Raw genomic sequence first — 14,915 nt, 5'->3', positions numbered from 1 at the left:
CCCTCAGCCTTCCTGGGCTACCGTAGCATTGTCCCCCCACTTGTGTGATGAAGTAATAAAGAATGCAGGAATAAGACACAGTGATTTGTTAGATATGAGTGATATGAGTGGAAGGCAGCCTCCAGCTGCTATGATAGTCCAGACAGGACAGTAAGGAGTGTGTAGGAGAGGAGCCCAGCATCCCTCTGCTAGTTCAGGGGCACTTGAATCTTTTCTTTACACATGAAGGGTGGGGGCTGATGGAGCTCAGCCCCCTGTTTCTATGACGATGATGGTTATCAGCCATATTGCACCATCTACCATGAAAAATTAGGACCAGGCACCCTTGATCGACCTAACAGATGCTGGTTATCATGGTTACCAGTCCTTTTGCACTGCCCCTTTTGCCAATAGGCTGATGACAAGGACGGATACCAGTCGTATTGTACCATCAGTCAGCCATAGCGTGGGGGGAGCAAGGATGTTGGTGTTGAGTGCTGCACCATCGCGTCTATCTGCAGCATTCATTAAAGATAGGGTGACATGTAAAAGAGTCAGAGGATTGTTTTCCCTTTCACTTCTGGGGGTGGGTGGGGGGGTGCGTAAATTGCCGAGCTATACCCTGACCCACCGCGGACACTGTTTTTGACCCTAGAAGCATTTGGAGCTCAGCCAAGAATGCAAATGCTTTTCAGAGACTGCAGGAACTGTGGGATAGCTTGAGTCCTCCAGTCCATGGGCGTCCATTTGATTCTTTGGCTTTCCGTTACGCTTGTCACGCAGCAGTGCGCTGAGTCCCTGCTATGGCATCTGTCTGGAGATATTTAAAAAATGATTTTGAATGTCGTCTTCTGTAACGGAGCTCTGATAGAACAGATTTGCCTGCCCTTACAGCGATCACTGATTAACTGCATCACCACCCGTGCTGATCAGAGCTCCACGCTGGGTAAACAGGAAATATTCAAAAGTTCGCGGGGCTTTTCCTGTCTACCTGGCCACTGCATCCGAGTTCAGAATGCTGTCCAGAGCGGTCACTGGTGCACTGTGGGATACTGCCCAGAGGCCAATACCGTCGATCAGCGGCCACACTAACCCTAATCCGATATGGTAATATCGATACTAGCGTTACTCCTCTCGTTAGGGAGGAGTACAGAAACCGGTTTAAAGAGCCATTAAAATCGATATAAGGTGCCTCCTAGTGTGGACGGTTGTGGCGTTAAATCGTTTTTACGCTCCTAAAACCGGTTTAAACGCGTAGTGTAGACCAGGGCTCCGTGTGTAGGGAGCTTTGGTTGGGAACTTTGACCACGAGTCCTAGCTACCCTGTATGCATGTTAGGGATTCTAGGGCACCTTTCCTAGGAGAAGAGGTCACTCGGGTACATGATCAAGATGCCCTGTGTCCTGCTGAGCTGTGTACCAGTTGGTTGTCACCGTCTCCTCTATAAGAAGCTGCCTGTCAGTGATGCTGCATGTTTATAATTGCAAAGCACATTCAGAGTCTCTGCAAGGAAATTGTTCTATAACTGTAACATATTTCTGTAACTCTCTTGTAGGTGGGTGCTTTAAATGTCTGTTTCTTTGCAAGAAGAGGGTTCCAAGTTGATATGTATGAAGCCAGAGAAGGTGAGCCCCGATTTACTATAATTACACTATTAATAATCTGATAAAAGGGGGTGAGGTGGGGAGGGGAAAGGAATGTTATGGGCAAAGACTGTGGAACAAACAGAATCTGAAAATGAGTCTTTAGAATATTTCCTTAGGTTCGCTCTGAATAGAAGTGATTGAAACGCTAGCATTTACTCTGCAATGCGCCTTTCCCAATGTGCCGGTAACATGATGAACCCAGCTGTCAGAACTGTGGCACTTACAGGTGCCCTTCTTTTTATGCACCTATTGTAAGGGCTGATCTGAACATCCAAGTTTGAACATTGGGCTCCTTACAGGATGTGCATCTTGATGCAGAAGCTGTACCAGAACACTGGCAGTGAATGATTGATTCACTCTGTAGAATTATTTGCTGACTCTCTGGGTTTGTCAAGGCTGAAGGTCGTGCAAGGTTTGAATACTCCATTCCCCTCATTCCCAATGCTATGTGGAGAAAGAGCTGCAAGAGGCACAGATGCTGGAAGAGAAAGTTATTGCACCAGGGCGTGTGTTTAACTTTTAAAGGTAACAAGTCCTCTAACAAGTTTTCACTAAGGACGAGGCTAGTGGTAACAGTGACTAAAGACTCGTATACACAAAGCATCAGGAAAGAAGAGGATATGCTCATACAAGTGAATGAATACCCAGTAGTGCTGAGTCAGTTTCTCAACTACAGCAGTGAGCCGACAAAGTCTTTGCACTTCCTAGAGGCTCACAGATGTGCTATAACCCAAACATGCTGTTGTCAGAAGTGCTACCGGTGTGGTGCTCTGCTCTGCTCTCTCCAATGTTGATATCACTCGGCTGCGTGCGTGTGTTCCCTCTGTGTGCTGCCCCAGCTCTGCGCAGATAGCTGACCCAGCAGACCCGACGAGAACCCCCAATAACCACAGAGTCAAGTCACATCGGCTAGGTTTATTGCGACCTTGGACACAATGGCAGTTCCCTGTAGGTTTCTTAGCCTAATTCAGGGCATACTACGAGAAAGTGCCTCTTGGCAATGGACCCGGCTCAGTCAGTGGCGGGACTTTCCACTGCCCCCTCGGCCGGACAAAGACACCGCCCCAGGGATGCATCTTATACACAGGTACAAACAAGTTACACATCACTCCTGACATATGGAGGTGCCACCCCTCTACGCAGCAAGGTACAACCCCTCTACGTAGTAAGGTGCCGCCTCTCACCTTGTACATATTGGTTCGATCAAAACAACTCTATTCATCATATTAACCTTTTGCCCCTGCCATTGGGAAGGGTCAGCCTGTTTGTTATCTGTGTGGAATGTGCAAGTATGTGAATGTCCTGATATCTAGTGTTCAGTACCTTTTAGGTACGTATCTTCTTGCAGCATCAGCCCTTTCCTTGCCAGCTTCTGTGAGCAGGGCCTGCCTCTGGCTCACAGCTTAACTTTGCTTTATGTTAGCAAAGTCTTGACCATTACTTTAGCTCAGGCCTTAGGCCTCATACCAGGCCTCTGATACCAAGGTTTATATCTTAGGGCCTCCTCTTACTACACATGCATCTAACTGATTGGCAAAAGACCAGCTAATATTAGAGGGACATGGATAAAACCTTGTTTTTTGCAATTCCTGACAGTACTGTCTCAGCTGATGGTGCAACATAAGGTAAGTTGCAGCCAGGACCGGCTCTAGGCACCAGCAAACCAAGCACATGCTTGGGGCGGCATTCTGGGAGGTTTTTTTTTTTTGCTTGGGGTGGCAAAAAACCTAGAGCGGGCCCTGGCTGCAGCAAATAGTGCCACAGTGCATACCCTCTTCCCTGGAGATGTTATGAGCAGCTCAGGTATATTTTTGCTGAGGAAGGGGACCCCTCTTCCCCCAGAGGCAAACACATGCACTACCCTGGTTCATTTCAAAAAAATTGCAAAGATTACTGGTTACTTAAAAGCCATTAAACAAAACTAGGAAAGTGGAGTATGGTTACACCATAGCTTTTGCGAATGGACACCTATAATAGTAGATAGTGCGAAACGTATTCAGAATAGACTGAAAAAAATAAACACACGTGATATTTATTGGCTTGGGTTCTCCTGTACCAGGAACTTGAAGTTGACTTTAAAAATCACGTCTGATGGAACCCCATTACACGCTGCTGATGCTGTGCTGCTTCTCCTTTAAACCAGAGTCCAGGTCAGCTGAGTAGTCGTACGTCGTCACGAAGCTTAGTACTGAGCATAACTGCCGTTTCAGGCTCCAGTGGAGCTACTCACAGCGCCACCCCTCAGTACTGAATGTTTGCAGGATTACACTCTTAGGCTGCAAAAGCACCCTAGGTTTGTCCCATCTTTGTCCAAGTTAACATTGTGCATGTTCCAGAACCACTCTGCTCATGGTGGACAAGACTTGCCGCAAGCCAGGGCTGAGGCAGCTTGGCAGTTACCCGGGGAAGCTTGCACAGCCCTTGCTCCTGCTGTCCGTAGCTCAAACCTAATGCTCTGCAGACCTGGAGGTGGGATGGTGCCAACTTCCCAGGAGGAACTAATGTGCTGACTCTCTGTCACAGTGCGGGAACCGCCATGGGCTGGGGGACCTCACCTTGCACAGAAGTAACACCAGGCACATGTTAACATCCGGTCTCCCAGCTCACCTGAAACCGTAGGATTCAGGTAGGGTGCTCCGGACAAACACATTCAGCCTGGCATGCTTCAGCCTGGGTGTGAACACTGAAGACACCACAGATGTTTAACCAGCACCTAATCCAGGCAAAGATCAGGGGCTCATCCGTCCAGGGGAGTTAGTAAAGCTGATTTGCCTCCCAGAGCTTTTGACTCCTCTATGCTGTCCTAGGACATGCTGGAAACTAAGTGCCCAGCTACGAGGCCAAGGTGCCAATATGTTGGGAAAAATACACAACCACAGGATGGGCCCTACCATTGATGGGCCCCCAATTGCCCCTCTGTTCCCACGCGGCCTGAGAACATCACCAGCTTCGCTGGAGGACACTGACAGAGGATGGGGATGCTGGGGGTGCCAAACCCATTCTGAATCCATTCCTCAGCAGCACAAAGACTGTGCACAGGGCTGTACCTCTTTGGTAAAAGACTTTGCAAGGACTCCCACTCTCAGTCCTGAGCTGTTCTGCACAGTGCTGTGGCCAGGCATCCCAGCCTGCAGAATTCAGCTGGTGGAGCCATGCGCTGATGGCTGTGGAGAGCTCTTGACGTGCTTCGCTGAGAAAATGAGTCCTATTCAACTGGGCCACAACACAGCCGAAAACTCTGAGACCGAGATCCCCCAGTGCACATTCAACCAAAGAGGAAGTGAGTCTGGTTTGGTTTGGTTCCCCTTGCTTTATCCATGCTGATCAGCCACCCCTAAAAACAGCTAACCAAGCCTCTGTAATGCTGCTGCTTTTTGCTGCACAGCTGGGATGGGGCCGGTGGCTCCTTCCCCTCAGCATTCAATCGCAGTCTAGTGTCCCTGTCTAGCTATTGTCCACAGGGCCGGCTCTAGACCCCAGCGCGCCAAGTGCACGCTTGGGGCAGCATCCCGCGGGAGGGCGGCAGGTGGCTCTGGGGGACCTCTTGCAGACATGCCTGTGGAGGGTCCGCTGGTCCCGCGGCTCCGGTGGAGCATCTGCAGGCACGCCTGCGGGAGGTCCACCAGAGCTGCGGGACCAGCGACCGCCAGAGCGCCCCCTGTGGCGTGCCGCCCTGCTTGGGGCAGCGCAAATCCTAGAGCCGCCCCTGATTGTCCAGTCCACCTCCTAAGCTCTTCCAATGGACTTTTTCCAAATGCTGCCTTGACTGGCTCTTCTGCAGCTCTCTGTGGGGTCCCTTTCAGCACGGCTTCTGCCCTAGGCAGGCCTCAGAGCCCACTCTCCACAACGCTGCCCATCTCCCTGAGCTAGGCCAGGAGAGCGGCCGCCCGTTCCCACAGGGCTGGGGGCAGCAAGATGCTCATTGGCTGCTCTCAGCTCTGCTGGCATAAGCTGAATTGCAGAGGAAATGGACATACTGAATGCAGCATAAAAGAGAACTTGGTTTTTATATCCAGGGTTTCATGTTACTCAGCTCCAGCCACAGCTGTGGAGGGAGCGTCCATCCGCTTCTGTAAAAGCCGACAACACACAGAAAGGTGGTTTACCACTAATAGTGCAGCTGTCAAAAACTAACAGTTCAAACAGATTCAAAGCAATGGCTGAATTGACTCACTGCGGGGTGTGCTGGGCTGGTGCTGCAGTCTGGGAGCACCTTTGGTACCTCGCTCAGGCACCAGGCACACACACAAAAACACTGACTTGAAATTACAGCTACACTCGTGAAGCAAAGCCAACCCCAAATCTCTGTCACACCCTCTTCGGCCCTCCAGCATCGCTGAACTGCCACCCTCAGAGAGCCAAGGTCACAGCCTGGGGTGGGAGGGTACTCTGGTTCCTCAATGGGAGAATCAAGAGGATAGTTCACCTTGAAAACAGGCCGCTACTGACCAGCTCCACTCAGTCAACCTCCCTCTGGAGCCACTGGGACCTGGGCCAAGCATGGGCTGCAGGACTGGGCTCCCCTCACACAGCAGCGGGAAACGTGCATGCTTTAAGGGCTCGAAGTGATGAGGAGTCTTTCCATTGCCTGGGCCCAGGCCCCTGGAGTCTGCGTCTGCTGCCTTACTCACGCCGAGTGGCCCTTTGTCCTGCGAGTAAGGCCCTGGGTTTCATGGGGCGAGTCCTGGGGTAAGGTCCTGCTCAGCTGGGGGAAAGGGGGCAAGGTCAGGTCCGTAGTAGGCTATGTACTTGCGCTCCAGGAAGCGAGGAGTGTGCCAGAGTCTCCCTGGGGAGGGGTTGGGGAAGGTGCCACTGGGCTGGGAGGCAGACAGTGTGGTGGGGGCCAGTCTCCTGCCATGGCGTAGCCCCCTCAGGTCACAAGCACGTCTCTGGGATGGCGTTGGAGCAAACCACCAGGACTGCTGCTGGTGGGAAGTGTTTGTGCTGCTGCAGGAAGCTCAGTCGTGGAAGCTGTGTGTAAATAGACTCCTGGTCTCATCGGAGGCTAGTGTAAAGCTTTGCTTCGACTCCTGCCTGGCTAGCCTCATGCCGTGTGCACAGCCTTTCCTCTGCGCACGAGCCGGGGCCGCCCAAGGGACGAACTGCAGCTGCTGTTTCCTTTCAGATATCCGCGTCGCCAGAGCTGCTCGGGGCCGGAGCATTAACTTGGCACTGTCTCACAGAGGACGCCAGGCGCTCAAGGCCATTGGGATGGAAGAGCAGGTAGCCTCACTGCCTCCCTTGAGGATTTTTAAGCGAATGCCTGATGACCTTTTGTCAAGCACAGGTTTCATTTCAGTTGCTGTCTGGCTGGGAGCAGCTCGAAGCCCTAGGGACAGGCCTAACACTGCCCGGTCACTGGCACGGCCTCCTGAGATAATCAGCACTGGCGCTCCTCTGCTGCAGGGCACCGGCCCCTGGCTGGGCGAGTCCCGTTTCCCCGGGCGCAGGCGTGTGCTGAGGCCATGCCGCTGGCCAGGGGACCTAGAGAGACAGCACTTGCTCTTCATGGCAGCCGAGAGCCCTAGGAGAAGGACGGACGGGGGGAGGGCAAGTCAGTGGAAGCATCATCTGTAGTAAGCCAGGTGGGGGCAGTGGTGCCAGGGAGCAGAACAGTGGGGCTGATTTTCAGGTCTAGGCCCCAAGACAGCCAGGGATAGAGCTGAATCCTCAGCCCAGGGCCTGCTGCAAAGGCCATGGAAATCAGAGCCTTTCCACAGACCTCGCTGGGCTTTGGCTGAGGCCCGTGGCATGCCATGAGCTCCACACAGCCTGCTTGGGTGCAAGCCCTGCCCCCGCCGGAGTGGGGTCTAGCTGCCGCTGCTCCGGCTTGTGCCGTTTCACATCCGAGGGGAGAATAGAGCCCAGGTCATGCACAGCTCGTATCCCAGTGCAGCACCTTGGCTCGTGTTCCCGCACAGGCACTGGGGGCTTTACAGACCTTTTCTAGCCAAACCAACTTGCCAGGGATTTTTATTAGAAGGAGCTGGCAGCTAATTGTCTCAGTGAGATGCAGCAGTTTTATAGCGTAGCACCTCTGTGACGGAGCAGGCAGTGGGGAGGAGTGACCTGGGGATGTCGCAGGGGAGTTTTACTGGGACTGTCTGCATTGATTGCAGAGGCAACACAGAGATTAGCATGCTAAAGGGCGTGCCAGTAGCAAATGCCCAGTTTCTGCCAAAGTGAGACTGAGATTGATCCAGAGATAAAATAAGGATGATGACATCACAGGAAATGAGGCTGCCCAAACCCTTTCCCTTCCAGGGCACAATGGCCATAGGAACTTGGGGGAGCTGGGCCCTAAAATAGCTCTTGCGTCAGTTTTCTAACATCAGCCATGTAGTCATACCAGATTTCGAAGCCGTAAGTTCAATTCTTGAGGGGGCCATTTGGGGTTTGGTCCTGCTTTGAGCAGGGGGTTGGACTAGATGATCTCTTGAGGTCCGTTCCAACCCTAATGATCTATGATTCTATGATTGGGGATGGGATAGCAGGGGGTGACTTCACTTGAGGGATGATACCTGAGCCTGTAACCTGAGAACCTTGAGCTGCCCTGCACGTCGCGGGTCCCCTTGCTTTTTGTCCACCAACCATAGCCTCAGGTTGGATGGGCACTGTTCAGACAGTTGCTCCAGGAGAATCAGGTTAAGCAAGTCCTCCTTAGTTTGGGTCCCATCTGCCCACTTGTGGGCGTATCCCCGCATCTGGAGGACCAGTTCTAGATATGTGACATCAGGAGTTTTCCAGTACATCCTGGGAGTCAGCTCAAACTCGTGTAGCAGGGCTTTTTTGAACGGTTCCTAGTCCCCTGCCTCTGCCCCTTTCATTCGGCTATACATCCCTATGGCCTTGGGGTCCAGTAAGGGGGTGAGAAACTGGAACCTGTCTGCAGGGTCAACCCTATGCAGCTCGCAGGCATTCAGGAAGTCATCTATGTCCTCCCCTTCCTTACGCTGGGCCAGGACGCACTTATCAAATCTTCATGCAGTCCTGGGTCCCCCATCACTCACCGCAGCCGGGGGCTCGCTGCTCCTCAGCCTTGCCACCTCCAGCTCATGCTGTCTCTGCTTCTCCTTCTCCACCAGTTCCTGCTGCTTCAACTCCAGCTCTTTCAGTTTTATCTCCCTCTCCCATTCCAGCCTCCTCAGTGCCAGGGATGGGGAACTCCGCTGGGAGGATCCCCTGCTGGCTGCAGGGGTCACGGTGCCCTTGGTATTCTCTGGGATCCTCACTGCCCTTCCCTTAGGCATAGGTAAGAGGGGTCCCAGGAAGCCCTCAGCAGCCGGCTGACCACTCCCAGCTGGGACAGACACTGGTGCCTGTGCTGCATCTGCCAGGCTGCTTCCCTCAGAGACAGGGATCAGTTCATTCGAGCGATCTCCCTCCTCCAGCCGGGCAATGAGCTGTTCTTTGGTGAGCCTCCCACTGCACGTCCTCCTCTGCCTGCATAGCTCCACCAGGTTGCTCTTAAGGTGCTTCTTATACATCTTCCTGCTGGCCACTCACAGGCCTGGGTGCTGTCAGCTCCCCATGGTTTCCAGGAGGAACCCCTAGTGCACCAGCCCTTCTCCAGGTCACCACCTCTGTGCCAGGGTCGAGCCGCAGGCTCCTCCGCCCCAAGCCTGCTCATTGCAGTCCCCAGGGGGACCCCGTTACTGCAACAGCCCTTCTCACTAGTCACACTCCCAGGGGTTAAGCGTAGCTCCTTCGCCCCCTGAAACTGCTCCTCTCTGAATCTTCAGCACGCCTGGTCCTCATCAATCCCCCTTCATTCTACTGCTCCCCAGTCACTTACTGCAGGAAGCGCCATCCACGGGGTGCAGTACATCCCACTTCTGCCACCAGTTGTCACGGAGTGTGGGGGAGTCAGGGCCCTGCACGGTCACTTCCTGCGATTCACCGTGACTCTCTGCCAGCCAGTAAAATGGAAGGTTTATTAGACGACAGGAACACAGTCCCAAGCAGGGCTTGTAGGTACAACCAGGACCCCTCAGTCAGGTCCTGCTGGCGGGGAGGGAGCTTAGACTCCAGCCTTGGGGTTCCCTCCGTTTCCGCAGACCGATCCCAACTGAAACCTCCTCCAGCCGTCTCACCCAGCCTTCCCCCAGCTCCTCCTTCAGCCTTTGTCCAGTTTCCCAGGCAAAGGTGTCACCTGGCCCTAACCCCGCTCCTGGCTCAGGTATCATCCCTCAAGTGAAGTCACCCCCTGCTATCCCACCCCCAATGCAGACAGTCCCAGTAAAACTCCCCTGCGACATCCCCAGGTCACTCCTCCCCACTCCCTGCTCCATCAAAGAACACACATTGCCAGGGCCAGATTAGGGATCCCTGACTTGCTGGGCCTAGGTCCCACTGGACTTAATGGGCTTCAGGGAGTCACACACTGGCCCCTCAGTAGCGGAGCTGAAGGTAATGGAAGTCTCTTACCTTTTGATTTCAGATTGTGGCCAAAGGCATCCCCATGCGGGCCAGGAGGATACACACGCCCTCAGGAAAAACATATTCCATCCCCTATGGAACAAAGAGCCAGGTATTTTCCTTGCACAGATGCCCTGGGGGGAGGGGCCTTTGTTTACATTCACTGGATGGGTGTTACAGCACTTTGTAATGGTCAGTGGTCGCATTCAGCGGGTGTGGATGAAAGGATGCCCTGGGGAGCGAGTTAACAGTAATTATGCACAAAACCTTCCTTATCCCCCTCTCTGCATTTTCCATTGCTGGGGCGGGGCTCTGAGCCTTCAGGGAAGGGACTGTGCACCTTCAGCACCATAATGATAGAACAAAGTCCATATTTTGGCTGTTTTGCCTCTAGTGCAAAATATATCTTGTGGCCAAGGGACATTATAATGTTTTTTGCAATCATAAAACACAAATATTTTAACTTCTCTGAGTCCTCACAAAAACTGTCCTAATGGTTTGATTCTCACAATCCAACTGTGTAAACGTGGCTTCAATTTCCTATGCCTTGCGATCCCCCCCGGTGGGCCCACCCCATTCCCATCTCCTCTCAGCCACCGGCCCTGACACTCAGTCTTTCTGCTCCACCACCCAGTCTTTCTCCCTGCTGTCCCCACATGCAGTCTCCTTGCCTCACCCAGCATTCCCTTCCTCCAGCCCTGCTGCCCCCTCACTTCTCCCCATAGCAGAGAGAGCACTGCTGGAAGGCTCTGTACAGTTCGGGGCCTCACATCCTAAAACAGCTTGAAAAACTGGAGAAGGTTCAGAGCCTTGTCCCGTCTTCAGTGAGACAGCTCATGTGCTTACAGTTAAGGACCCATGTCAACGTTTGCAGGACTGCTGCCTATCATGTCATCCTCCTAATATTTTGTGCAAAAAATGCTTCAGAAATACTCACTTCTAAAACTGTTTTCCTGCAGTACATTCTCTCTGTGGACAGAGCAAATTTAAACAAAGAGCTGCTAACGGGTAAGTGTCCTGGCCTTTTTTGAGTGCTCCTAGCTTGTTTTCACTTTGTCCTACCTAAGAGAATCTAGGTTTGGACCAAGGATTTAAAGTAGGGCTGTCAAGCGATTAAAAAAATTAATCACGATTAATCATGCAATTAAAATATTAATTATGATCAATAGCAGAATTAATCATGCTGTCAAACAATAATAGAATACCATTTATTTAAATATTTTGGATGTTTTTCTACATTTTCAAATATTACAAAAATTACAAAATTAAATATAATTTCAAAAACTATAACACAGAATACAAAGTGTATAGTGCTCACTTTATATTTATTTTTTATTACAAATATTTGCACTGTAAAAAAAACAAAAGAAATAGTATTTTTCAATTCACCTAATACAACTACTGTAGTGCAATCTCTCTGTCATGAAAGTTGAACTTAGAAATGTAGAATTATGTACAAAAAATAACTGCATTCAAAAACAAAATAATGTGAAACTTTAGTGCCTACAAGTCTACTCAGTCCTACCTCTTGTTCAGCCAATTGCTAAGACAAACAAGTTTGTTTACATTTATGGGAGATAATGCTACCTGCTTCTTGTTTACAATTTCACCTAAAAGTGAGAACAGGTGTTCGCATGGCACTGTCATAGCTGGCGTCGCAAGATATTTACATGCCACATACGCTAAAGATTCATATGTCCCTTCATGCTTCAGCCACCATTTCAGAGGACACTCATCCATGCTGATGACAGGTTCTGCTTGATAAAGATCCAAAGCAGCGAGGCCCGACACATGTTCATTTTCATCAGCTGAGTCAGATACCACCAGCAGAAGGATGATTTTCCTTTTTGGTGGTTTCGGTTTCCGCATTGGAGCGTTGCTCTTTTAAGACTCCACACCTCGGCCTTCTCAGATTTTGGATGGCACTTCAGATTCTTAAACTTTGGTTCGAGTGCTGTATTTATCTTTAGAAATCTCACAATGGTACTTTCTTTGCCTTTTGTCAAATCTGCAGTGAAAGGTTCTTAAAACAAACAACATGTGCTGGGGCATCATCCAAGACTGCCATAACATGAAATATATCGCAGAATGTGGGTAAAACAGCAGGAGACATACAATTCTCCCCCAAGGTGTTCAGTCACAAATTTAATTAACACATTATTTTTTTTAACGAGCGTCATCAGCATGGACGCATGTCCTCTGGAATGGTGGTTGAAGCATGAAGGGACATATGAATCTTTAGTGCATCTGGCATGTAAATATCTTGCTACTCCAGCTACAACAGTGCCATGCGAATGTCTGGACATGTAGGCTCTAAAGCTTTATATTGTTTTGGTTTTGAGTGCAGTTATATAACAAAAAAAAATCTACATTTCTAAGTTGCACTTTAACGCTAAAGAGATTGCATTACAGTATTTGTATGAGGTGAAATGAAAAATACTATTTCTTTTGTTTGTTATTTTTGCAATGCAAATATTTGTAATTAAAATAATAATATCAAGTTGTTAGAAGAAGGAGCAGGTTGACGCAGAGGTGGATATGAGTACAGGCTTCTTTATTGCGATACCCAATTGTCCAGGAAGCACCGAATTAGTTACAGCACATTCTTTTTGTTTGTTAGTATGTACACACCTACATCCGTTACAACACCCCAAAAACCCTTAGTAAGTAATAAAACACCCATTTTGTTAATAAATCCACCCTGTTTATTGTGCACAGCATTGCATATATTACACAGGCATTTTACCTTGAAAATATATTTCTTTGCAATAATTTGTTGCCACAAATTTCCCTGGTCCGCAATTTTCAGGGGAGGGAGGAAGCCATAAGCCAGGGCTTGTTTATGTAGCTGGGAAAGGAAGGGAGGAGGAGATAACACTGCTTTACCCAACAGGTATTCTTTAGATCCCCACATTTTTTATGCAGCTGCAACACTTATCAATTCTTACAGGCAACAGGGAAGGGCAAAATATGGCAACTTATTTATTAAACAAAGAACTACAGCCTTCTTATGCCTTTGTCATGCCAGCACATTAGCAGCTTCCCAGGTCTCTACTTAACCCATACATCTCCCAGCAAAAGTGAGCACCGTACACTTTGTATTCTGTGTTGTAATTGAAATACATATCTTGGAAAATGTAGAAAACCATCCAAAAATATTTAATACATTTCAATTGGTATTCTGTTGTTTAACAGTGCGATTAAAATGGTGATTAATTGACAGCCCTAATTTAAAGGCTATGGTGCTGTAGAGATGTAGTATAGATGCTTCCTGCATCAACTGAAGGGGTTTTTCCATCAATGTAGGCAATCCAGCTCCCCAAGCAGCGGTCGCTAGGTCAATAGATAAATGTTTCTGTTGACCTAGCCATGTCTACGCAGGGGCGGGGTGGGGGTGACAGGTTAGGTTGGCTTAACTAGGGCACTCAGGGTGGTGAAGTTTTCACACCCCTGAGCTACATAGCTAGGTTGATCTAAGTTTTAAGAGGGTTAAGTTTCCATGGTTTTGAAGACATGTCTTGAATAATACTTAAAACTTATCTAGAGTGTTTTTTATCTGAAAGTAGAAAGACATTTTACAAACATTAACCCCCTATCCCCGCAACACACCTCTATGGTAGGAAAATACTGTGCTCGTTTGACAGAGGAATAAACTTGGACTGGAGAGGGTAAGGGCCAATGTTACAAAAGTTGTTACAAACTTTGGGATGCCTCATTTTGGGGCTGCCTAATTGTCTCAAACTGGGTGCCAGAATTAGCAGGCCTCTCTGAAAATCTGGCCCTGAATTATGGGGCCAGGCTCTCACTCCCAGTCCGTGGCCATTGTGGAAGTAGGCTTTAGGATTCCAAACTCCCCGCGTTCTGGTTTGGCACCTAGAACACATTGAAGAAACTAGCAGCAGCATTTAAAACAAAGTTCTGTGGCCCTGATATGTACATTTGTTTTAAGAACTGATTTCCAAAGCACTAGCTCTGAGAGACAGCATCCCGATGCACATGGAAACTGAGCCGACAGATTAGACATTCATTAAAAAACTGCTGATATCACAGGGGATTTTGATGGTGGGGGATGTTGAAGATTGGGTGAAATAACCTGAACTGTTCCTAATGATCTGCTTTGTGTATAAGTAAGGGGAAAGTTGACAAGAAAGCTAAATAACCCATCTCTTCAGTGTATTTGCATTCTACTGAGTTGAACTGAACACTGAGTTTGGAATGCAACATGGAGTGATTTAACAACATTACTAGGAAAAAAGGCAATACTTCTAGCATGTTACAAAGTGGTTATGTGTCAGCCATACAGCTGGGTGGCCACATTCTGCCCTCAGATGCATGCACATATCTCCCATTGGCTGCTGGGGGGATCACACTGGCCCAGTCTCTGTGCTGATTCCTATAGTGCAGGGACAGGAGTCATGGCAGTATCTGAAGATTACCATTGTCTCGGTGAACAAGAATACATTGCCAGGATGTATTGCACTTAGTAAATACTTTTCACAAGTTTTAACCATAAAATCTCTCCCCCTCCCAAGTAGAAGGAATCTAATTTGATCAAAGAGCTGAAAGGTGCTCTCTGGGCTAGCTGTGTGCAATCCATTACACTGAAACTTCTTTTCTTTTTACAGCTGCTGAGAAGTACCCCAATGCCAAGTTGTACTTTGGACACAAGCTGCTCTACTGCCACGCTGAATCAGGGCTATTAACCTTACAAGGGTAAAGCAGGCCCCATCCCTGAGAGTGCTCTCTTCATAGAGCTTTTGCCTAATAATTAATCAAAACAAACAGCTGGGCAAGTCCGTTCACAACCAGTTGACATCTGATGTCAGGTTTGTGAAGACTCGGACATTGCAGCAGTTTTCATGAAGAGCTGAA

The 14,915-nt window shown here is 49.4% G+C and overlaps 1 protein-coding gene across 2 annotated transcripts in view; it reads left to right on the top strand.

Moving 5' to 3' along the window:
* The window catches only part of KMO (kynurenine 3-monooxygenase), a 52,515-nt gene that overhangs the window by 17,628 nt on the left and 19,972 nt on the right, over positions 1–14,915 (top strand). For both annotated transcript variants that reach the window (XM_039495315.1, XM_039495314.1), the window contains exons 2-6: positions 1,535–1,604; positions 6,751–6,848; positions 10,066–10,155; positions 11,003–11,051; positions 14,669–14,756. In XM_039495315.1, the coding sequence (XP_039351249.1) occupies positions 1,586–1,604; positions 6,751–6,848; positions 10,066–10,155; positions 11,003–11,051; positions 14,669–14,756 (344 nt within the window). In that variant the 5' untranslated portion in view covers positions 1,535–1,585. The remainder of the gene's footprint in view (positions 1–1,534; positions 1,605–6,750; positions 6,849–10,065; positions 10,156–11,002; positions 11,052–14,668; positions 14,757–14,915) is intronic.

The sequence above is a fragment of the Mauremys reevesii genome, linkage group 11 (genome assembly GCF_016161935.1).
Source record: "Mauremys reevesii isolate NIE-2019 linkage group 11, ASM1616193v1, whole genome shotgun sequence".
In the NCBI taxonomy this organism is placed as follows: domain Eukaryota; kingdom Metazoa; phylum Chordata; order Testudines; family Geoemydidae; genus Mauremys; species Mauremys reevesii.
The sequence above is the reverse complement of the archived record's forward strand: the minus strand, read 5'-3'. Positions and strand labels throughout refer to the sequence as shown.